The sequence below is a fragment of the Notamacropus eugenii genome, chromosome 5 (genome assembly GCF_028372415.1).
Source record: "Notamacropus eugenii isolate mMacEug1 chromosome 5, mMacEug1.pri_v2, whole genome shotgun sequence".
Classification (NCBI taxonomy): domain Eukaryota; kingdom Metazoa; phylum Chordata; class Mammalia; order Diprotodontia; family Macropodidae; genus Notamacropus; species Notamacropus eugenii.
Window position 1 is genome coordinate 154,987,131 of NC_092876.1, and position 24,462 is coordinate 155,011,592.

General features: G+C 35.8%; 1 protein-coding gene across 1 annotated transcript in view; it reads left to right on the forward strand.

Moving 5' to 3' along the window:
- TRPC6 (transient receptor potential cation channel subfamily C member 6) overlaps window positions 1–24,462 on the forward strand; it is a 182,761-nt gene that overhangs the window by 90,782 nt on the left and 67,517 nt on the right. The window contains exon 2 of the mRNA XM_072611288.1: window positions 9,346–10,120. Within this exon, the coding sequence (XP_072467389.1) occupies window positions 9,346–10,120 (775 nt within the window). The remainder of the gene's footprint in view (window positions 1–9,345; window positions 10,121–24,462) is intronic.

The following is a 24,462-nucleotide window of genomic DNA, read 5'->3' on the forward strand; positions in this document are numbered from 1 at the left end:
ATATTGGCCTTTAACAATCATGTACTAAGATGACAAAAAACTCCTTCAGGCCCCTATGTGTAAATTTAATGGGAAGTTCTGTGGAATTACAAGTTGCAGAAGCCAGTTGATGAATATCAGGATACTCCTGCAAATAATAGTTGGGGATTTGGGACAAATACAGCAAAGAACTACAGAGCAAAAATTGGAAGAATTAACCTTATTAAGAATTAACACTTATTAACCACTTATTTAGGTACCAAGCATTATGCTAAGACCTGAAGATATATATATATATATATATACATATATATATATGTATATATATATATATATATATGTATATATATATATGTATACACACACACACACACACACACACATATATGTACTGTTCTCTGTAGTAAGAAAAAACAGCATTTAGATAGAAGGAGTATTTGGGTTTGAAGTCTTTGTTGTCCTTAGAAATGACCCTAAGGTTTCTGAGCAAGCAGATATTGAGTTATAGTCAGTCAATAAACATTTATTAAGCACTATTATATGCTAGACACTATGCTAAGCAATGGTGATACAAAGAAAGTAAGAGAGTCTTTGCTCTAAGGAGTCTTCAATCTGATGGAAAAAAACCAACATGCAAACAACTATTTAGCAAGATAAATACAAGAAAAATGGGAAATGATCAACTGAGGGAAGACATTAGCATTAAGAAGGGTCAGGAAATGCTTCTTGCAGAAGGTAGAATTTTATTTTATTTTTATTTATTTACAGCACACATTTTTCAAAAATTTTGAGTTCCAAATTCTGTCCCTTCCTTCAGCCTCTCCCCCACCCACTGAGAAGGCATGTAATATGATGTCAATTATATATGCAAAGACATGCAAAATATATTCTCATGATTAGTCCTACTGCAACGATAATAAAAAAAAAAACAAGCAAAATAAAGTTAGTGAAAAAATTATGCTTCAATCTCCATAGAGTTGATCAACTCTCTCTGGAGGTTGATAGTATTTTTAATCATGAGTCCTTTCGAATTCTCTTGGACCATTGTCTCGATCAGAGTAGCTAAGGCTTTCAGAGTTGATTACTGTTGCAGTATTTCTGGTACTGTGTACAGTGTTCTCCTGGTTCTCCTCACTTCACTCTGCATCAGTTCATATCAATCTTCCCAGGATTTTCTAGAACCATCCCATGCCTCATTTCTAATAGCACCATAATATTTCATCACAATCATATAGTATAACTGGTTTTATCATTCAACTTATAGGCACCACCTCAATTTCCAATTTGAGCTGCTATAAATATTTTTTATACAAGTAAGTCCTTTCTCCTTTTCTTTGATCTCTTGGGAATGCAAATCTAGTAGTGGTACTGATGAATCAAAGGGTATGCGTAGTTTTATAGGCCTTTGGGCATAGTTCCAAATTGTCCTTCTTAATGGCTAGACCAGTTCCCAATTCCATCAATGGTGCATGAGTATCTCTATTTTTCCACATCCTGTACCACATTTATTATTTTTGTTTTCTGTCATGTTAGCCAATATGATAAGTGCGAGGCAATACTTCCAACTTGTTTTGATATTTCTCTAATCAATAGAGATTCAGAGTATTTTTCCTTGTAAGTATTGATACTTTTGTATACTTTGTTTGTATACTTTGACCATATATAAATTGAAGAATGGCTCTTATTTTTACAAATTTTTCTCTGTTTGAGAAATGAGGCCTTTATCAGAGAAACTTGCTATAAAATTTTTCCTCTAGAGAGGATTCTTGAACAATGGCAGGGTAGGTCGGGAAATTCCAAGCTCTCAAGATTTTCCCCCATAAAGATAAAATAGTGCCTCATGGTGAACAAAAATGTGTGTGTGAAATAAATAAGAATAGGGGCACAACAGTAGTCATCCTGTGACAATCTATTGTTAATGTTTTTTTTTTTTCGTAATGCAAAGCTCTTTCCCATCCATTAATAGACCCTTGTGACCTGCTTGAGTCACAAGGAAGCCTGAGTCACATGAGTCTGTGGTGGGAGGAACTTGCTGAACAGGTGGAGCAGGAAAGGTGGAGCAGAGCTGAGAGGAAGTTGGATACAGCAGTAAGAGCTGAGGAAGAGAGAGGAAACAGGCAGTGAGCTGTGAGTGTTTGTTTATGGGAAGGCCATAGCAGGAGGAAGGCTTGGGGATGGTGGTGTTATTGTGTATAGATTTCTTTGTTGGTATGATGAATTTGGCTTTCTGATGTTGGGGTTCTGCTTGCTGGTGTTTAAATAAATGTTTTGGCTCTGTCTTCCATGTGGAGAGTCTGTTATATTTTGTGATTCAGAATTATGCCGGCATATTCATAACCACCATAAATGCTATGAATATTATGTTGGTGCCACTCAAGTCTAGAAAATCAGAAGAAAACTCCCAGGAGACATTTAGTCCCTGTGAAGAGTAAACACCTCCAGGGTCTGCATTAACAACAAGCTGCAAGCCCTGGGGTTAGTTGGGTTGGGAGGCTACCTTGGCTGCAACCTCTGAAACTTTAACTCCTGACATAGTGAGAGGAGTTAGGTAGCCATCTGAGCTAGGGAATACTGAGGGAACTTCTGCTGATAAGGAATGCCAGACCCAGCTGTGCTGCAGAGAGCTGCACTGCAGTGAGTAGAAGAGGGGACAGAAGGAACCAGCACTGGGTGAGTGCAGAAGCAGTGGGGCAGGAAGCTGCTAGCTGTGAGCACTTACTGAAGGCTTGGTTCCAGGCTAGAGGGGAGAACTGAAGATCTATGGCAAGAGGCATCATTCCCCATATCCTAGGACTAAAGGTGATTACAAAAATTAAGCTGTTACTACCAAAAAAAAATGCACAGGCAGAGGAGAAAGAACCCAACCATGGAAAGTTACTATGGGAATAGAGAAGACTGGGGGTTCACCTTCAGAGGAGACATTGAAGCAAAGAAAGTCTCTTCTATCTCAAAGAATAATGTCAAATGGTCAGCTGCCCAAAAAGAATTTATAGAATTTTAAAGATAACTTTAAAAATCAAATGTGAAAGATTGAGGAAAAATTTTTTTAAAATAAGAATAATCCAAGAAAAACAAGAAGATTATGAAAAAAGGCAACCAATTAGAAAATAGATACAGAATCTTAAGGAAGAAAATGACACCTTAAAAATTAAAATTGGTCAAGAGGAAGCCAGTGAAGTTATAAGAGATCGAGAAATAATCAAACAAAATATAAAGAATAAAGAAGTAGAAGAGAAAGTGAAACATCTTATCAGAAAAAGAACTGATCTGGAGAACAGATCAAGAAGAGAAAATGTAAGGATAATTGAACTACTACTTGAAAGCTATGATCAAAAACAAAGAATTTTGATACAATAATACAAGAAATAATTTTTAAAAATTGTCCTGAAGCATTAGAACAAGGGGAGAGGAAAGTAAAAATGAAAAAAATCATCACTCACCACTTGAAAGAGATCTTATGAGGAAAAGGCATAGGAATATGATAGTCAAATTCTTAAACCCCCAGCTCTAGGATAAACTATTAAAAGCAACAAGAAAAAAAACAATTTAAATTTGATGGTGCCACCATTAGAATCATCCAAGACTTGGCACTGGAGATGCTAAAATACTGCAGGTCTTAGAAATTTATATATTGAAGAACAAAAGAACTGGGGTTTCAGCTGAAAATATCATACCCAGCAAAGTTAAGCATAATCCTGAATGAAAAAAAAATGGAAATTTGATCAACTGTCAGAGTTTCAGGAATTTGTTTAAAACAACAACGACAAACCTGAACTTAATAGAAGACTTGATGCACAAGAGCCAAGAGAAGCATAAGGATCATTCTGAAGATTGATTACAAGGGATTTAATGAGGACAGATTGTTTACCTTTCATATAGGTAAAATGTAAAAAGTTATGTGATTGTAAATTGTAAATGGAAAGTGTAAAAGAAATATGTATACCGTAAAATGTCCTGAGACTTAATACATGCACAATTTGACCATCTATGCAACTTGTACAGAAACATACAGGCAGGGATTTACTAAAGTCAGCTTAAACCAATTTGAGAGAGTTGGTTGCTAGACTTTCATTGGCAAATACCACATATCAGGGATTGTTTTATTGTTTTTTTGATTGTCTAGACTTAAGAAATTGACAGAGACAATATTTAATGGGATTCAACTTAATGCACATCAAGGAATATTTTTCCTTCCAGGAGAGCCAATTTGTTAAACATTTACCAGCACACCTCTACAAACAAGAGAATAGAATCTCTGTTGCAGTGACCATCATAAGAGCTGTGGCTCTTCAACCAATGAAGTAAGTCCAGAGATATTTGACTCTGGGGATTCCCTGATACCATAGCAAGGGAAGGAGCAAATGAGACAGAAGCTCAGCAGGAGGCTACTGCCTGAGTGGCATGTAGGCGACTAACTCACTCTTCTCTCTCTCCATCTCCTTCCAGTTCCAAATTTCATGGGCTTCTCTCAAAATTCCATATAGCCCAGACCAAACCTTGCTATCCATCCTTTGCTAGAAATAATAGCAAAATTGTCAAATTCCAAGATGTTTAAATATTGCTCAAAATATTTGCCCTCTTAGGTGGGGTTGGTGTCACTGTTGTTCTTAATGGTTGTTTTCTGGTCCTACCTGCTTAAGAGATTATCAATAGTAACTGTTGCTCTTTCCCTCCCAGCTTTATTTACTTATATATTTTTTTATTTTGCCCATTAAAAGGGCCATTCCCTGATTACTTCTTAAAGAGGCCTGTTCACTGAATGGACGTCACCTCACTCTTAAGTGAGTACCTGAATAGGGCTTAGCCAAAACAAGGCCAAGGTCTCCAATTCCATCTTGGGTCATCTCCAGTCACCCTGATGAATATCTGGTCACTGGATCCAGATGGCTCAGGAGGAGAGAAAGTGAGTCTGGTGATCTTGCACAGCCCTCCCTCATTCAAAACAAAGTCAAGTGCAAGTCATATCATCATTTCTCTAATGTCATGGTCTTCTTCAAAAATGGATGAGCACAAAAATGTAGAAAGTATGTCTAAGATTGTCATTAGTAATTGGATAGTTCAAAAGAAAGATTGGAGGTAGAACTGAATATGATATAAAAGTAAAACCATTTAAGAACAACTAAAATGAGTAATTATTTTATACAAATGAGGTACAACAGGAAGAATCGAAACAGAGGAATTAGATGGGGAAGGAAAGCTGGTAGTTTTGGTAACCTACTTTCATCAGGAAAGAATTTAAGAGGGAACAATAAATATATCTCTAGAAGAGTATAAAAGTCTTCTAAATTCAGAAGAAATAAAATGGTAAGAGGATAGTGAGGGGGGAGAGGATAAGGAAGGGATCTCTAGAGGGGAGGGTGAGGGAATAGCTTATAGGGGGTTATAGAAGGGTGTTTAGATTTATGGGAATGGGAGGATAGGGGAAGGATCCTTGGAGGGAGGTTGGCTAAGTAATAGGTGGGCAAGATAGCGGGTAGAGGTAAAGTAAGAAGAATCAGGAATGATAGGAAATAAGAGATACAAACAAACAAAAACAAAGACCAGGAGCAGAATTTGTTAGGGATAGTATATGTCTCTCTCTCTCTCTCTCTCTCTCTCTCTCTCTCTCTCTCTCTCTCTCTCTCTCTCTCTCTCTCTGTATATGTATATATATATATGTATATATATATGTATATGTAGGTAAATATCTCTACCTATATATAAACATATTTGCACTTCATTGTGCCTTCTGGGGGGACAGAGAAGGAAGGGGAAAGAATAAAGTAAAACGTACAACAAATAATAGAAGAAAACTTGCAAGGAAGCAAAGAAAAGATAGGCAGCTTTCAACACATGTATTTGTCATTCAGGCTTTCTTGAAATGAAAATTTATGGCTACATATTTTGAATCCTCTCATGTTCTGTTACGCATATGACATGCTTTTTTCCTCTTACTTTGTGTCTGTTTCAATATTTAAGTTTGTGATGTTTTTTTTTTTTCTCTATTCCGTATTTGAGTTCTGGTGTTTGAGTCTAAAATTAAAAAAAAAAATTCCTCTCATTTCCTGCTTTCCTTCTAATTTTGGCTGCAGTGTTAAAAAAAATTAATTTAGTGTAATTGAAATTATCCATTTTACTTCCCATGATCTTCTCTAACTCTTATTTGGTCATAAGCTGTTCTATTATCCATAGATCTGACAGATAAATTTTCCTACACTTCCTGATTTGCTTGTAATATCACTCTTTGTGCATAAATCATGTATCTATTTTGACTTTATTTTGGTGTATGGTATAAGATATTGGTCTATGACCAGTTTTGATAATTACTGTTTTGTAATATACAAGGGATTATTCTAAGTTTGAAATAGGGCGCTGCTAAGCTGCCTTCTTTCACATTTTTTTCATTGTTTCTCTTGATATTCTTGACCTTTTGTTCTTTCAGGTTAATTTTTTTTCTATCTTTTTAAAATAATTCTTTGGTAGTTTGCTTGGCATGGCAATGAAAACGTAAATTAACTTAGGTAGAATTGTCGTTTTTATTTTATTGGCTCTAGTTAGAGCAATGAATTGTTTTCCAATTGCTTAGATCTTTGTGTGTGTGAAAAGTATTTTGTAATTGCTTTGTAAAATGTTTGTCTTGGCAGGTAGACTCCCAAGCATTTTACACTGTCTGCAATCATTTTAATTTGAATTTCTCTTCCTACTGGGTTTTGTTGGAAATATATAGAAATACTGATGATTTGTGGGGGTTTATTTTATATCCTGCAACTGTGCTAGAGTTGTTAGTTGTTTCAAGTAGTTTTTTAGTTGATTCTCTAAATATACCATCATATCATTGCTGAGTGATAATTTTATTTCCTCATTGTCTATTCTTATTCCTTCAATTTCATTTTCCTTTTTATTGCTATAGCTAGCATTTCTAATATAATATTGAATAATAGTGGTGAAAACATACATCTTTGCTTCACCCTTGATCTTATAAGGAAGACTTCTAGATTATCCTCATTACAGATAAAGCTAGCTCTTGGTTTTAGATAGATGCTACTTATCAGTTTAAGAAAGGCTTCATTTATTCCTCTGCTTTCTAGTGTTTTTAATAGGAATGGGTGTTGTATTTTTTTCTAAAGCTTTTTTGTATCTATCAATATAATCATATGATTTCTGTTATTTTTATTATTGATATGGTCATCTTATTGTTTTCTTAATATTGAACCAGCCTTGCATTCCTGGTATACATGCCACCATGTCATAGTGTATGATCTTTGTGATATATTGATTTAATCTCCTTGCTTATATTCTATTTACATTTTTCTTTAATATTCATTAGGGAAAAATTGTCTATAGTTTTCTTTCTCCGTTGTTTTTTTCTTCATGGTTTAGGTAGTGCCATATTTGTGTCTTAGAAAAGATTTAGTAGAACTCCTTTATCTATTTTTTCACATGGTGTAATTAGTATTGTGATTAACTTTTCCTTAAATGTTTGATAAAATTCACTTATACATCCGTCTGATCTTTGGCCTTTTTTTCATGGGGAGTTTATTGATGACTGTAGAGAAACAACCAATAGATAGGGAGAAATTAAAGATAAGTGAGAGTAGGTTGATAAAAGAGGCAATTTGGAATGGAATCACTTATACATGCAGAGGGTTTCCTTGGCTAGAAGCACAACCTCTTCATGTGAAACAAGGGTGAAGGAGAAAAAAGGGGAAGAAAGTATCTTAGTGGTATAAGATGAAGTGGAGAGGTAAATAGGAAACTCACAATGAATGGCCCCAATTTTTTTCGGTAAAGTATGAACCATGGTTCTCAGCTGAAAGTATGAGGGCAGAGAAGTCATGGGAGACTTGAAGTGGGATAAAAAGATATGGAAGAGTTATTCTGGTGAATGGGTAAGATTTGTTTTGCCATAATGATGACCCAGTTGAGATTATGTAACATAAATTTGTAGTGGATCCAGTCAACATGGTTTTGTAATACAGAAGGAATTTGGAACAGAAGTATACTTGTTTTTTCTCGTCTTCTCAAAAAGACAGAACTAGGAAGAATGAATCACATGTATAAAGGGGTTAATTATAGTTTTATGTAAAGGAAACATTTTCCAATGATTAGAAGTATACAATAGTAAATTGGACTGCCTTCAAAGGATGTTGTTTGTCCATCAATGGAGGTTTCCAAATAAAGGTTAGATCACCATCTGACAGATAATATTTTGGAAGGAAATCTTTTATATGTATGAGTTACGCTAAATGTCCACTGAGATCCCTACCAATGCTGAAATTCTAATAATTTCTAGCACATTCTAGGGATTGCTATAATGTAATCGTTGAATTACCTGGAGCAACCAAAGATGCCTACTTTCTAAGCTCTATACCAATTTTTCTTCCCAATCTACAGAAATTGAAGGGGTATAAAAGTAAAGCTTTTTGCAATATTTAAATCGTGATATAAATGTGATTTTTCTAAATAGACACTTAAATGAATTTGTATATGATCATTTTGAGTATTCCTCCTAAATGCATGAAATTTAAATGGCTCAAGAATGCCTATTCATCCTGTGACTCCTGCCCTTATCTTCTAAGTTCACCACAAATGCTTCATTCAACATACTGGAGGCTCTTCTCCCTTTGTTCTGACATTATCAAGATACCAGTGAAGTAATAGACTCTCCATCTCTTTCACCGTGAGATCATTCTGTCATCTTTTTCCATCATACATTTCTTTGATAATATTCTTACTCTAGTTCTCTTTTGTAGATCTGTATGTGTTATGTATTGCAAACTTCTTACACCCACAATGCCTCTCTGAAATGCCCCCATGATCTATAGGGGTGAGTTGTGATGGCGTTTCCATTGGGAATGATATTCATTGTTTAATTATTTAGAAAATTCACATTAATAAAGTAATCATTTTGATAAAGAATACACTTTATATGCTGTTGCTTACAGTGCTAGGAGTAATATTTAATATATACGATATGTAATGTGATGGTATATTATCACATATATTACCTATATAATATATATGTAATAATATATGTGTATATAAATATATGATATGTAATGGGTGTATGTGTTAGAATGGACCTATTTATGTCTAAGAATATCTATTAATTAAATCTACCCTCCCTCCCATATGATTTATATAGGTGGGTTTTGATGGCATTTTCAATTTGGATGTTTTAAATCAACCAAGTGCTTCATATTCTTAAGGAAATTCTCTGTCAATCCATTAACAAATTAGTGCATTTTAATTTAATAATGAGTTAGTCCAGATATAAAAATACAGCTGTCTAAAATACTTCAGGATTTCATTAGATGAGTTACAAGTCCTACAGTACACTAAAATGAACATAATTTGATTTGTTGCAATTCTTCTCTTTTGATGCAGTCGGGGCACCGACAACAGACTGGCCCATCGTCGACAGACCATCCTCCGAGAGAAAGGGAGAAGGTTAGCAAATCGAGGACCAGCATATATGTTTAATGACCACTCAACAAGCCTATCTATTGAGGAGGAACGCTTTTTAGATGCAGCAGAGTATGGCAACATTCCTGTAGTGCGAAAGATGTTAGAAGAATGCGTCTCACTTAATGTGAACTGTGTGGATTATATGGGCCAGAATGCTTTGCAGCTGGCTGTGGCCAATGAGCATCTGGAAATTACTGAACTTTTGCTTAAGAAAGAAAATTTGTCCCGTGTTGGGGATGCCTTGCTCCTGGCCATTAGCAAAGGTTATGTTCGGATTGTTGAAGCAATCTTAAATCATCCTGCTTTTGCTGAGGGCAAGAGGCTGGCAACAAGCCCTAGCCAGTCAGAACTCCAGCATGATGACTTTTATGCCTATGATGAAGATGGAACTCGGTTCTCTCATGATGTTACCCCCATCATTCTGGCTGCCCACTGCCAGGAGTATGAAATTGTGCATACTCTTTTGAGGAAAGGAGCCAGAATTGAAAGACCTCATGACTATTTCTGCAAGTGCAGTGAATGCAACCAGAAACAAAAACACGACTCTTTCAGTCACTCAAGATCCCGAATTAATGCCTACAGGGGTCTGGCAAGCCCTGCTTATTTGTCGTTGTCTAGTGAAGATCCTGTCATGACGGCCTTAGAACTTAGCAATGAGCTGGCAGTGCTGGCAAACATTGAAAAGGAGTTTAAGGTATGTATGTCATCAACAGGTGATGGATGTGCTGAAAGAATCAAGGCTAAAAGTACCTAATGAGTCCCTACTGTGTACTTCTCCCTATGCTTGTAACTGTGGAGGATTAAGAGCTACTTCAGGTTCTTACTACAATATAGGTATTCTTGACAAGCCCAGACATCCTGCCACAGACCCATTCTCAGAGCTTCTTTATGAGGAAAATGTTTATCAAATTGTTTGAGCCCAATCATTGGTTTACATTTTATTCTGTGGTAAAAAAAAACAAAAACAAAAACAAAAACAAAAAAAACCAAGCCTCCTACCTTTATAGAATCATGGATTTAGAGTTATAGGGATTTCAGAGGCCAACAAATCCAACCCCTTCATTTTACAAGTGAGGAAATTGAGGAGAACATGATCCCTGCCTTCAGAGAGCTTATAGTATGGATGAGAAGAAGACATTTATACACATAGAACAGTTAATAATCAACAATAAATTCCAAGAAGGCAAGGACTGGGGTTAGATTCTCCTTTTTATCCCTCACAGTACCTTTGTTCAGTGCATTACACATAGTAGATGATGAAAAATATTTGTTGGATAAATTAAAGAGGATTATCAATTAGGAATCAACTGTTGAATAGGACAGATCAAAAGTATTATGGTAGTTCACAGAATGGAGAGGTCAGTATAATACAGTGAGAAAAGCACTATCTTGAGAGACTGTGAGCAAATAACTTCTGAGCCTGGATTTCTGAGTTTGAAAGTGGAGGATAAAATAGATTAGATGATGTCTAAAGCTCCTTCCATATCTCAATTCTGTCCTCCTATTGATGAATGTGGATGATCTGGAGGAATTGGAAAAGACTTAATGGAAGAGGTAAGCTTTGAGATAGACTTAGAGGTAAGTGAAATTTTCACTGGTGATGAGGAAAGGGAGTGCATTTCAGTGAGGGAAAAACAATGGGCAAAAGTGGAAATGAAAGTGGTGGGTATGGAGGTCAGTAAGGAATTCAGTGGAAATGGATTAGAGGGTTTGTTTTGTGGGCTGATGGAAGATAGAGCTAGATGGGTAAGGTAAGTCTTAATGATGACAGGCCTTGAATTTCAGAATGAGGAATTCGTGTATTCTCATAAGTCCTTATTAATATTGATGAAGGGAATAGCATGATGGTTAGTGGTTAAGTGGACAGATTAAGTGGTTGAGAGAACTAGAAGGTTAATTGGACAGGAATATAAAGCTAAAATGCAATCCAAAAATCATACATCATACAAAAAAATTAAGGAGGGATAATGTCATCATATGTCTGTCACATTGTTCATACTAGTGTTTGGTGGGAAAAGAATATGTATATAACTAAATAAAAAGAAATCTATGAAAGGAGAGCCATGTAATCACAACCTAGAGAATAAATACAGGCTTAGCATCAAGATGAACTATATTCTTGGTAATTGTACCATGCACCAAGGAACATGGTATGTGCATGTTGGGGAAGGGTGTCTGTTATTTTAAACATAGACATAGTGTCTAAAGGAAATTTGATTATATATGAGTTGGGATATTTTTGAAAAAACAGCAAAGGATATCTGTTAAAAAGAATAAAAGGAAGAATACTTAAGCCAATGAGTAGGTCAACTTAATTTCCATACATGAAAAGAACTTGAACTTGCTAGCTTCAAATCACATATCTATCCAGACCCAGACCCATTCTCCTAGGATGACAGACTTACTGTGCTTTTGGGGTCCCCCAGTATCTGTTTCAGGTTATAAGTGCAACACTTGTATGCAACTAACTATTGATGGTAAGCCCAGACATCCAACCCCAGCCTCATTCTGACAGTTCTACAAGAGCAAAAAAGTTGGATGTCAAATGGGTTGGACCCATTTACTAGCTGCTATTTTATTCTGATACCCACCAGCATCATTATAACATGGATCTGGAATGAGAAGAGAATTCTGAGACCATCAAATGAAACCTCTCTTTTTATAAGTGAGGTCCTTAGAGATTAGGTAACTTGCCTAAGGTCACTTGGATAGCGAGCATAAGAAGTAACATTTGATCCCAGGCCCTAGGACTCTGGATCCAGTCTTCCTTTGCCAGTATAAGTATTCCTTCCACACAGCAACATCCAGTATAGGCATCATTCTTCACAATCTCTACTGGAGACAAGAATAAGCAGCATCTCCTCCCACATTGTACATGACTTGTACAATGCCCACTCATAAGCTCAAATTTCTTTCAAGAATTCTTGTTGGGCTTGCCTCCATTCTCCATTTTTCTTTAAGGCTTTGCTTGTAGATGTTTTCAAGTCATTGTCTTCTGAGTTTGTGTCTTGAGCTTCCCTATCATCATAGTGGTTTTATTTTTTATGATCACTTTTTGGTGTTGTTGTTTGTTAATTTTTCCAGGCTACTCTTTGACTCTAAACTTAAATATCTCAGAGTTAGGTTCTGCTCACTTTGGGGGAAGGAGTGGGTGAATGACTGACCTGAACTTTTGTCTATGCCTTTTTGTTTTCATGGCTCAGTCTGGGCACCTGTAGTTTTTTGGTGCCTCCAAAAGTAATGTGATCTAGGGAGAGACCTGATCATGCCTTCCAGGTCTATAGTACCTTCTTACCTAGGTGGGGTAAGTGACTTTGACCCCTCATCTATGCCCTGGAACTGTGAACCAGAATTGGATAATAGGTGACAGAACTCCCAAGTGGTGCCAGATCATGTGTCTAGTGCTAAGAATAGGAGTCCCTTGGGATCTCTCTCTGGCCAAGTGTTCAGACCATGCTACCACCCAGTGCCACTCCCTCAGCTGAGCTCTCAGCCAGCACCTACCAGTGGCCATAGACCTCTCTTCCTATTTTCCTAAGCTTTTCTGGCCTTTTTCTTGGCTTTTTGTTTAGAATTCTGTTCAGTGCTTCTCTATTTCATTTTGTAGGAGAGGTTTTGGGTGAAGTCTGGCACTTGTTTCATTCTGGCATCTTAAATCCATTCTCCCCTTATTCTGAAATCAGCAAATTTTTTTAAGAGGACACTTCAGTCTGAAATCTTAAGGCTTGAGAAAGGGGAAAGGCAATAGTAGTTAAGTGTGGAAAGCCACAAAGGTGAAGGAAGATGAGAATAGAGAGGGCACCCCTTGAAGTTAGGAAGAGATACGTTAGGACAGACATAATTTTCAGTCACCATATAAAGCTTATTAACTCACTTTAAGAAGAGTTTAGATAATTTTCTTCTTAATGATATGTAAGATTGTTTAGAGTATGCTTCTAACCTTACAAATTTGACATCATGAAAAGAAACTATATTATCCTATCATGTACCATTGATGTGACCATCAGAGATAAGAAAAATAGACTGAGTGGGCCCTTAGTTCATCCCAGGATGACATTTATTATGCTAATATATTTTGGGGACTTATTCTTGGGGAACAAAAAGGGGAGACGTAGGAAATGTTCCACTGAAGTACATCTAAAGCATGCACTTGTTGACTGCATCACTGAGATAAAGGATAAAAGACCTTCTCTTTGGCTGCTTAGAGATTATAGAGTAGCTAAAGGCAAAGAAAGACATATTCCCTCTCCTCTCCCATATTCTTTCCTGTGCCTTAGCTTATATCTTGTTCTCAACAATTAATCAAGTAACATGCTAATTAAACATTAAAAACATTTTTCTAATATTTATAGCAATTCTTTGTGTGGTGGCTAAGAATTGAAAATCAAAGCGATGGCCATCAATTGGGGAATGGCTAAACAAGCTGTGGTATATGATTGTGGTGGAACATTATTATGCTATAAGAAATGACAAGAAGGATGTTTTCAGAAAAACCTGGAAAGACTTACATGAACTGATACATTGTAAAGTGAACAGAGCAAGGAGAGCATCGTACACAGTAAAAGCAATATTGTTTGATGAAGAACTGTGAATGACTTAGCTGTTCTCAGCAATATAATCCATGATAATTCCAAAGGAATAATAATGAAGCATACTATCCACCTCCAGAGAAAGGATTGACATTGTTTGAATACAGACTGAAACACGCTATTTTTCACTTTCTTTCTAATATGGAAATGTTTTACATAAAAATTATCTTCAAACATAATATTAATTTTACACAATGTAATTCACTGTCCACAACATTTCTGGAAGCTCATTTTCTTTGCATTCTGTCTCCTTTTGACTTCATCTCCTCATAAAAAAATAGTACATAGACTCACAGGATGCAATTTAAAAACAACCAAGAATTCTTTCTACAATATACCTACTGTATAATTTATGAATCAATCAGTCTTGAATACACTTAAACAGTATCATCGCTTAGCTCATCTCTCTCCATCTTGACCACACAGCTACCATTGTCAAATGCTTGTTAAAATCCAGGCATACTAAATCTATAACATTCCTCTGATTTAATAACCTATAATAAAAATGAAATTAGTCCAGTCTAGCATGATTTGTTTTTGATGAACCTGTGTTGGCTCAAAGTGTTCACCACTTTCTACATTTCAGGAGGGATATGGCAAAGTAGAGTATATCTATTCTAAGAGCTCTCAAATCTTCTATTTGTTAATGTCTTCTATAATTCTGCCAGGAAATGAAGTCAAAGTCACCAACCTAGAGCTTAAAGAATTCATCTTTTTCCCCTTTGAGAAAATCAGGGCTACATTCACTCACCTCTAATCTTGTTCTATCATCTTTCTGATGACTTAAACTCATTCTGAATGTCCTGTCTTATCGATTATTCACTTCTCTTGAGTTTTTATTCCCTCTTATCACAAATTCTGTTTTGTTTTTCCAAGTCTAAATATTATCCCTATTCATTTTTGGTAACTGAGAATGAATGAATTTCTGCCTTTTCTCTCTTTTCTCTTGTCATTCTACGTACCCTGGCTAGAAAATGTTTCCAATTGTTGATCTTCCTTTAGCAACAAATAAAAAGCTCTCTTATTTCATCGTGGCCTTGTCTCCTTTTGGGCTGCACTATTCCTGACATTATTCGTAAGGGAGCATGTATGACACTTTTTATTACTTATTCTCAGTTACCTTCTTTTGCTCGTATCTACTTTACACATCTTTTTAAAAAATTCAAGGTGATTGAAAAGCTAATAGGATCATAGGTTTAGAGCGGGGGAAAACATCTCTTCATCTCACAAATGAGGAAATTAATACCTCCAGAGGTTAAATGCTCCAGGGTCACACAGCAAATGTCTGAAACAGAATTTGATGTCATGTCATCAGGTCCTGTGTTCTATTTCATGCTGTCTCTCAGGTAGAGATGCCTACATATCCACAAAATATACTATACTTTCTTTAGGCAGCCCTTTCCCTTTTTATTCTTATTGGAAGAAAATGTGGTTGCAACATCAAAATTTTGTTCTTGAGAACTTGCCATCTTTCTACAGTCAAATTCCTGTATAAAATTGTTAACCAGAACTGTCTATATAACCTTTCTCTGAACTTTTAAAAATTCACTCTTCCTAACCATAGCATATGCATCAAACTGTGGTTGGTCTTCCTTTCATATCAAGAAATTTGAGATGTGGTCACTTCTTGATGACAATCCCACTACTTTTACTTCTTCTTTTTCAACTACTTCCTCCTTATTGTGGAGAACTAGGTCCAGAACAGCAGTTCTTTTTTCACTTCCTTCACCATTTGAGGAATGAAATTATCATAAGACAAGAATTTAATATTTGTTCTGCCTTTAACAGGGAAAAAGCTCTATCAGACATTCAGATAATGTCTGAATGTCTGCCTACCAACATGTGTGCCTATCAACATGCACAGATCTCTCCCAATTTAAAACAAACAGATACAAACACAAACATAGCTCCACCCTGAAATCCATTCAAGCTGTTTTCATTTGTAATTTCTCTTTTTTCTCAGTTAAACTCAGCAAAAGCTTTATACTTAGTGCTTCATTTTGTTGCACCCCAACTCACTTCTTCACCCTTTACCATTCTATCTCTGATCCCCAAATTCAACTAACATTGTTCTCATCTGGGTTATTTGTGATCTCTTAATTGGTTGTTGCTGCTGTTGGGTTGTTTTTCAATTGTGTCCAATTCCTCATGACCCTCTTTGGGATTTTATTGGCAAAGATACTGGAGTGGGTTACCGTTTTCATCCCCCCCTCATTTTACAGATGAGAAAAATGAGGCAAATAGGATTAAGTGACATAGCTAGTAAGTGTCTGAGGTCAGATTTGAACTCACAAAAATAAGTCTTCCTGACTCCAGGCCCAAAACTATCTACGGCACCACCTAGCTGCCCCATGTAATTGTAACCCAATTAAAAAAAATTCATTCCGTGTCTTTCTTGATCCCTTTACAATGCTTGATGTGCTGCCATGATTGACTTTACACAGCATTAACTATTCTTTTCTGGACAGCCTCTCCCTTCCCTGAATTTTTGGGATGCTGCTCATTATGCATTCTCCTTCTACCTATTTGGTTGCTAAATCACATTTGTAGAATTATTATCTACATGTGAATGTACCTTATAGTTCTCTCTTGGACCTTCTTCTCTCCTCTCTACATACTCTGTCTTAGAGAAATCAATAGTTCCCTTGGTTTCCCCTACCATGTGTCTACAGAAAGCTCCCAAATCTAAAACTCCAACCCTTATCTTTTTTTCTGAGCTTTAGTCCCATATCTCCAGTTGCCTGCTGGACATCTCCATCTGCATACCTCAAGGACTTCTCAAATGCAACTTGTCCAAAACATAATTCATTATCTTCACCACGAAACAAGTCCCTTCCTCCTTTTCATTGTGCTGCAGCACTCATATCCTTCAGCTACCAAGTCTTATCAGTTTTACCTCCATATCTCTCACACCCCTTCCCTTCTCTTTACTCACATCTCTATCAACACAAATTAAACTCTGCATGCCATTTTCCCTACTGTTAGAACAATCTCCAAATAGGTCTCCATGTTTCTATTGTCTCCACAGTCCAATCCATCATCCATCCAAATAACCAGATTGATATTTTTAAAGCACAGGAATGACTTTGTCACACTTTTGCTTAAGAAACTTTACAGCTTAGGAGGATCTGCTGGAATGAAATAGTATTTAAAATCACTAGATACTTCAATAAGACATCAGAGTAGACTATTAGTGGAAAGTTCTATATGTGATTATGCATATATTACTGGTAAATTCCTGTAAACACTTATTTGAACCCATTTAAATTATTTGGTTTATTCAACATCCTGGGCTAAAGACTGTTTTATTTTTACTAATGTTGTGTAAAGAAGGACTTCCTTTCATTTTCTACTTTAAAGCTTCAGAAAACCCCTTCAGGGTGGTTATTTCTTCACTCTTTTCCAGCTCCATTATGTTTTTCTTGATGTTGAATAATGACCTCCACATGATATTTCAATGCATTGACATTTTGGTTCTGTATAGGGTTAAGTGTAGGGTTGTTATGCTTTAGTATGTAAGTTCAAAAACAATGAAATTTGTCAAAAGAGTAGATGTTCCTTAAGGACACATCTATGCCAAAGTGAAATTTCTCTAAGTAAAAAAATCATCCTGATTATTTGGGATCAGCCCATAGTAGGGACGAAGAGAAGCAAACTACTCCCACTGGGTGCAAAATAATTTTGAACTGCAAGCACACAGTAGAAGAAAAGATGCACACTCCCCAAATTGAATGAACACACCTTAATAAGAACAGGAGGGACTTTTCAGTTGTCTTGTTTTTTTGTCATTCAATCTTCAATTGACATTTTATAGGCAAGGAGAAAGCTGAACCTGAGAAAATTTCCATAAAAAACAATTTTTATCTCCACAGAACTTAGAGATTATTCCAGCACAGTCATTTAGTTAATTAAAAGGCTACAACACTTAAAGTAATCCATTCTGTGGTTCCTTGACTTTTTAGAATTCAGTGCAATTGAAAGAAACATGGCAAAATTTATGTGAACTGATCCAAAGTAAAGAAAACAGAACCAGGAAAATTTATGTAATCATATATGTATGTGTGTGCATGTTTATATGTATACATGTAAATATATATGTGAATATATATCATGTATATATGTGTTTTAGTTATTGTTCAGTCCTCTCAGTTATGTCTGACTCTGTGTCCCCATTTGGGGTTTTCTTGGCAAAGATATTGGAATGGTTTGCCATTTCCTTCTCCAGTTCATTTTACAGATGAGGAATCTAGGCAAACAAGATTAAATGACTGGTCACATAGCTAATAAGTGTCTGAGGCCAGATTTGAACTCCAGAAGGTGGGATTTCTTGAATACAGTCCCAGCACTCTATTCACTATACCACGTAGCTACCTGTGTATGTATATAGATATAAACACACTTGTGTGTAAATGTATATATGCATATGCCCATATATACCATGTGTATACAAGGCATGTAATATACACGCACAATTGTGTATATATACAATATAATACATACAACACATGATGCATATATAGTGTAATGTGTTATATATGATAGATACATAGTGGATATATGTATATCATACATAATTTACATATTTGATACATATATCATATTTATGATTTATAGATATGATATATACATGCATGTATATGCAAACATACATGCATATATACATCTATACATACATACACATCTATATATGTATATATCTCACAACTAAAAGGATGCTCAGCACTATATATCTATAATGATCAATCCCAATCTTTGCCCCTAGAAAAAAGATAAGGGAATATACCTTCCTCCTTTTCTTGGAAAGGTGGGAGACTAAGTATACGGAATGGTATTGGTTTTGTTTAACCAGTTCCTTTCTTACAAGGGAAGTCTCTCTAAATGGCAGTGGGGGAATATATCTGAAAACAACTATCATTCAAAAACAAACAAACAAAAATCATCACCAGAGGCTTCAAATAGGAGCGTGTAGAGAATATTAGATTAAGGTCAATACCAATGATGCTAAGCAGATAAGAAGACACAGGAAAAGAATAGTCAGGATATCTCACGATGTCTTTGTCTTTATTCTTACTTTACATCAATGACTAATTTCTTTTTTCCCCCAAGTTTATTAATTTATTTGTTTTCAGTTTTCAACATTCACTTCCATAAGTTTTAAATTTTCTCACCCTCCTTACCTCATCCTTCCCCAAGACAACATGCAATCTTATATGATCTCTACACATACATTCCTATTAAATACATTTACATACCAGTCATGTTGCATAGAAGAATCATAACAAATGGGAAAAACCATGAGAATAACAAAAAAAATTACAAAAAAGAAAATAGTCCGCTTCATTTTGTGTTCCAGCTCCATAGTTCTTTCTCTGGATGTGGATGACATTTTGCATCAAGTCCTTTGGAAATGTTTTAGATCCTTGCATCAGTTCATATAAGTCTTTCCAGGTTTTCCTGAACTCTACCTGCTCATCATTCCCTATAACACAATAGTATTCCATTATATTCATATATCACAACATGTTTAGCCATTTCCCAGTTGATGGGCATCCCCTCAATTTCCTGTTCTTGGCCATCACAAAAAGAGCTACTATAAATAGTTTTGTACATATGGGTGTTTCTCACATCGTTATGAGATCTTTGGGATATAGCCCTAGAAGAGATATTGCTAGGTCAAACAGTATGGGCATTTTTGTTATTGTTTATTATTTTTATAATTAATTTATTTGTTTTCAGTTTTCAACAATCACTTCCATAAGATTTAAATTTTGATTCATCTCTCTAGTCTCTCCTTCCCCATCCTGGCATATATGGGTTCTCCACATACATTCTTAATAACCACCTTTTCACATTAGTTATGTTGCATGGAAGAATTAAATGGAATGGGAGAAATCATGAGAAAAACCAAACCAAATCAAAACATAACAAAATAGAAAATAGTCTGCTTCATTCTGCATTCCAATTCCATAGTTCTTTCTCTGGAAGTGGATGGTATTTTGCATCGAGTACTAGATCCTTGTAGTTCTATATAGGGTGAAGTCTATCAGAAACAGTTCTCACACATTGTGGTTTTTACTGTGTATAATGGTCTTCTGGTTCTGCTCACTTCGCTCAGCATCAGTTCATATAAGTCTTTACAGGATTTTCTGAAGTATTCCTGTCTGTCACTTCTTATAGCACAATAGCATGCCATTATGTTCATATACCTCAACTTGTTCAGCCATTCCCCAATTGATGGCCATCCCTTTGATTTCCAGTTCTTGATTGCCATAAAAAGAGTTACTATAAATATTTTTGTACATGTGGGACCTTTCCCTATTTTTATGATCTCTTTGAGATACAGCCTTAGAAGCAGTATTGCTGGATCAAAGAGTATGCACATTTTTATAGCCCTTCGGGCATGGTTCCAAATTGCTCTCTGGAATGGTTAGAACAGCTCACAGCTCCACCAGCAATGCCTTGTTGTTCTCATTTTTCTCACATCTTCTCCAACATTTATCATTTTCCTGTTTTGTCATCTTAGCCAATCTGATAGGTGTGATGTGGTATCTCAGAGTTGTTTTGATTTGCATCTCTCTTATCAATAGTGATTTATAGCATTTTTTCATATGACGATAGCTAACTTTAATTTCTTCCTCTGAAAACTGCTTGTTCATATCCTCCTACCATTTATCAACTGGGGAATGATTTGTATTCTTGTAAATTTGACTCAGGTCTCTGTATATTTTAGAAATGAGGCCTTTATTAGACATTGATTGTAAAAATTCTTTCTCAGTTTTCTGCTTCCTTCCAAATCTTGGTTTCATTAGCTTTGTTTATGCAAAAACTTTTCAATTTAATGTAATCAAAATTATTCATTTTGCATTTCATAATGTTTTTTGTCTCTTGTTTAGTCTCAAATTCCTCCATTCTCCATAAATCTGATAGATAAAATATTCCTTGTTCCCTTAATTTGTTTATGGTATCAACATTTATACCCAGGTCATGTATGCATTTGGACTTTATTCTGGTATATGGTGTCAGATGTTGGTCTGTGCCCAGTTTCTGCCACATTATTTTCTAGTTTTCCCAGCAGTTTTTTTTTGTCAAACAGTGAGTTCTTATCAATTTTCTTTTTATTTTTTTATCTTTTAAATTAATTAATTAATTAATCTTTAGTTTTCTATATTCATTTCCACAAGATTTTGAGTTCCAAATTTTCTCCCCATCTCTCACCTATCCCCACCCCAAGATGGTATACATTCTGATTACTCCTTACTCTAGTCTTCCCTCCTTTTTATCACCCCCCCCATCCCCTTTACTTTCTTGAAGGACAAGATAGATTTCTATTCTCTATTTCTTGTATATCTTATTTCCCAGTTGCATGTTAAAAACAATTTTTTAGCATTTGTTTTTAAAACTTTGAGTTCCAAATTCTTTCCCTTCCTCCCTCCCCACACACCCTCATTGAGAAGGCAAGCAACTTAATATAAAGTATAAATGTGTAGCTATACAAAACACTTTCATAATAATCATGTTGTGAAAGACTGTTTCCCTTCATTCTATCCTGCCTCCCTTCCATTATTCTATTTTCTTCTTTCACTCTGTCCCTTTTCAAAAGTGTTTTCTTTTGGGGTTGCAGGGTGATAGAAAGGAGGGTAGATTGGAGGAAAGAGTAATCAGAATACATGCTGTCCAGGGATGGGGGAGGAGGGAGATCAGGAAAAAAATTGAAATTTTAAATTTTGTGGAAGTGAATGTTGAAAACCGAAAATAAATTAAATTAAAAAAAGAAAAAAGGTGCTTGCTTTTGACTACCCCCTCCATCAATCTGTCGTCCCTTCTATCATCCTCTCCCATCCCCTTCCCCCCACTTTCCTGTAGGGTAAGATACCCAACTGAGTGTGTATGTTATTTCCTCCTTAAGCCCAATCCAATGAGAGTAAGGTTCACTCATTCCTTTTCACCTGTCCCTTCTTCCCCTCCATTGTAATACCTTTTCCTTATGTCTTTTAAGTGAGATAATTTATGCCATTTTATCTCTCTCTTTCTCCTCCCAATATATTCTTCTCTGACACATTAATTTTATTTTATTAGATAACATCCATCTATATTCAGCTCATCCTGTTCTATCTGTCTATCTATCTATCTATCTGTCTGTCTGTCTGTCTTTCTGTCTATCTATCTCTTTATTTCCTCCAGCTACTGTAATGCTGAGAAAGGTCTCATGAGTTACAGATATCATCTTTCCATGTAGGAATGTAAACAGTTCAACTTTAATAAGTCTCTTATGATTTTTTTTCCTATTTACCTTTTCATGCTTCTCTTGATTCTTGTATATTTGAAAGTCAACTTTCCTATTCACCTCTGGTCTTTTCATCAAGAATGCTTGAAGGTCCTCTACTTCATTGCATGCCTAATTTTTTGTTTCTTTCTGGCTGTTTGCAATATTTTCTTCTTGACCTGGAAGCTCTGGAATTTGGTTATAATATTCCTAGGAATTTTCCTTTCAGGATATCCTTCCAGAGGCAATCAGTGAATTCTTTCCATTTCCTCTGGTTTTAGCTATCAGGGCCATTTTCCTTGACAGTTTCATGAAAGATGATGTCTAGGTTCTCTTTTGATTAAGGCTTTCAGGTAGTCCAATAATTTTCTAAATTATCTCTCCTGGATCTCTTTTCCAAGTCAGTGGTTTTTCCAATGAGATATTTCACATTGCCTTCTACTTTTTCATTCTTTTGGTTTTGTTTTATAATTTCTTGATTTCTCATATAGTCATTAGCTTCCATTTGCTCCATTCTAATTTTGAAGGAAACATTTTCTTCAGTGAGCTTTTGGACCTCCATTTTCATTTGGCAAATTCTGCTTTCTAAAGCATTCTTCTTCTCCCTGGCTTTTTGATCTCTTTTATCATATGGATTAGTCTATTTTTGAAGGAGTTAGTTTCTTCAGTATTTTGAGGGGTTTATTTTTAGCAAGCTGTTGACTCAGTTTGCATGATTTTCTATCATCACTCTCATTTCTCTTTCCAATTTTTCCTCTACTTCTCCTACTTGGTTTTAAAAATCCTCTTTGAGCTCTTCCAGGGCCTTAGACCAATTTATATTTTTCTTGGGGGCTTTTGATGTAGGAACTTTGACTTGGTTTTCTTCTGGTTGTATATTTTGATCTTCTTTGTCACCAAAGTAAGATTCTATAGTCTGAGTTCTTTGAAAATATTTACTTATCTTCCCAGCCAAATACTTGACTTTCTAACTCTTTTTCAAGGTAGGTATCTGCTTCCAGTGGGGGGGGGGGGTGTACTCTCCCAGGCTTCAGGGATTTTGTATCAGCTACTTTGATGCCCCACAGTCTGTGGGCCCAGAGCTGCAGAAGCAGCCGCTGCTTCTGCTGCTGCTACTGCAGCTACCACTGCTGCTGTTGCTGCTACCGCCACCACTGCCACCCCTACTGCCCTGGAGCTGGGGTCAGACTGGCCAGACCATGATTCTCTTTCACCCAGATCTCACAGCATTTTCCCACTGACCTTTTGGGAATTTGTGGGTTGAGAAGTTTGAAAACTGCCACAGCTGCCAATGATTCAGTTCCTTGAGGTCTGTGCTGGTAGGGCCTGTACCGGACTGTGCTCCACTTCCTACCTGGTGTATAGACCCTTCTTGTTGACTTTCTAGGTGGTCTTGGCCTGCGGATTTGTTTCACTTTGTCCTTTTTTGAGTTCTATAGCTCTAGAATTTGTTTAGAGTCATTTTTACAGGTATTTGAAGGATTTTTGGGGAGAACTCAGGGAAGTCCCTGCTTTTACTCTGCCATCTTGGGTCTACCCCACAATTTTCCTTTTAAAGGACCCTAAATCTCATATTGTACATAAATAATTGGGTTGCTAAGTTTCCATTTTAAATATTTCCATGTGAATTTCAGGGGTGGGGGGATTTAAATTTTGCATATAGATTTCCCAGGAAATAAATCAAGGAAGGAAATCAAAAATACTTTTTTGTTGCTAATAGTATTGGTTGCTTCTTGAAGGATGCTGTCACCATTTAGTCTGAAATAACTGAACATCAAATTATTTCAGTATACAAAGGCTGCCTCTTCACTCATAAAGACCAATCAAAATACTGACAGAGTTTTATCCTAGACATGTTTAAAAAGCCTCTATTGTTTTTCCTTTATTAACTTATTTATTTCTATAAATATTTATCATCTCTCCTCATTACTTCTCCACAATCAAATAATAAAAAAAAGAAAACAAAAGCCCTCATAAAATATATGCATAATCCAGTCAAACAAATTACTTCACAGGTTATGTCCAACAATACATTTCTCATTCTGCGTTTTAAGTACATTACCTTTCTGATTGGAATGGGCCCTATGTTTCATATTCAGTCCTCCTGACTTATCATTGCATTATTCAGACTTGTAAAGTCTTTCAAAGTTCTTTTGCTCATGATATTGTTTATGGTATAAATTG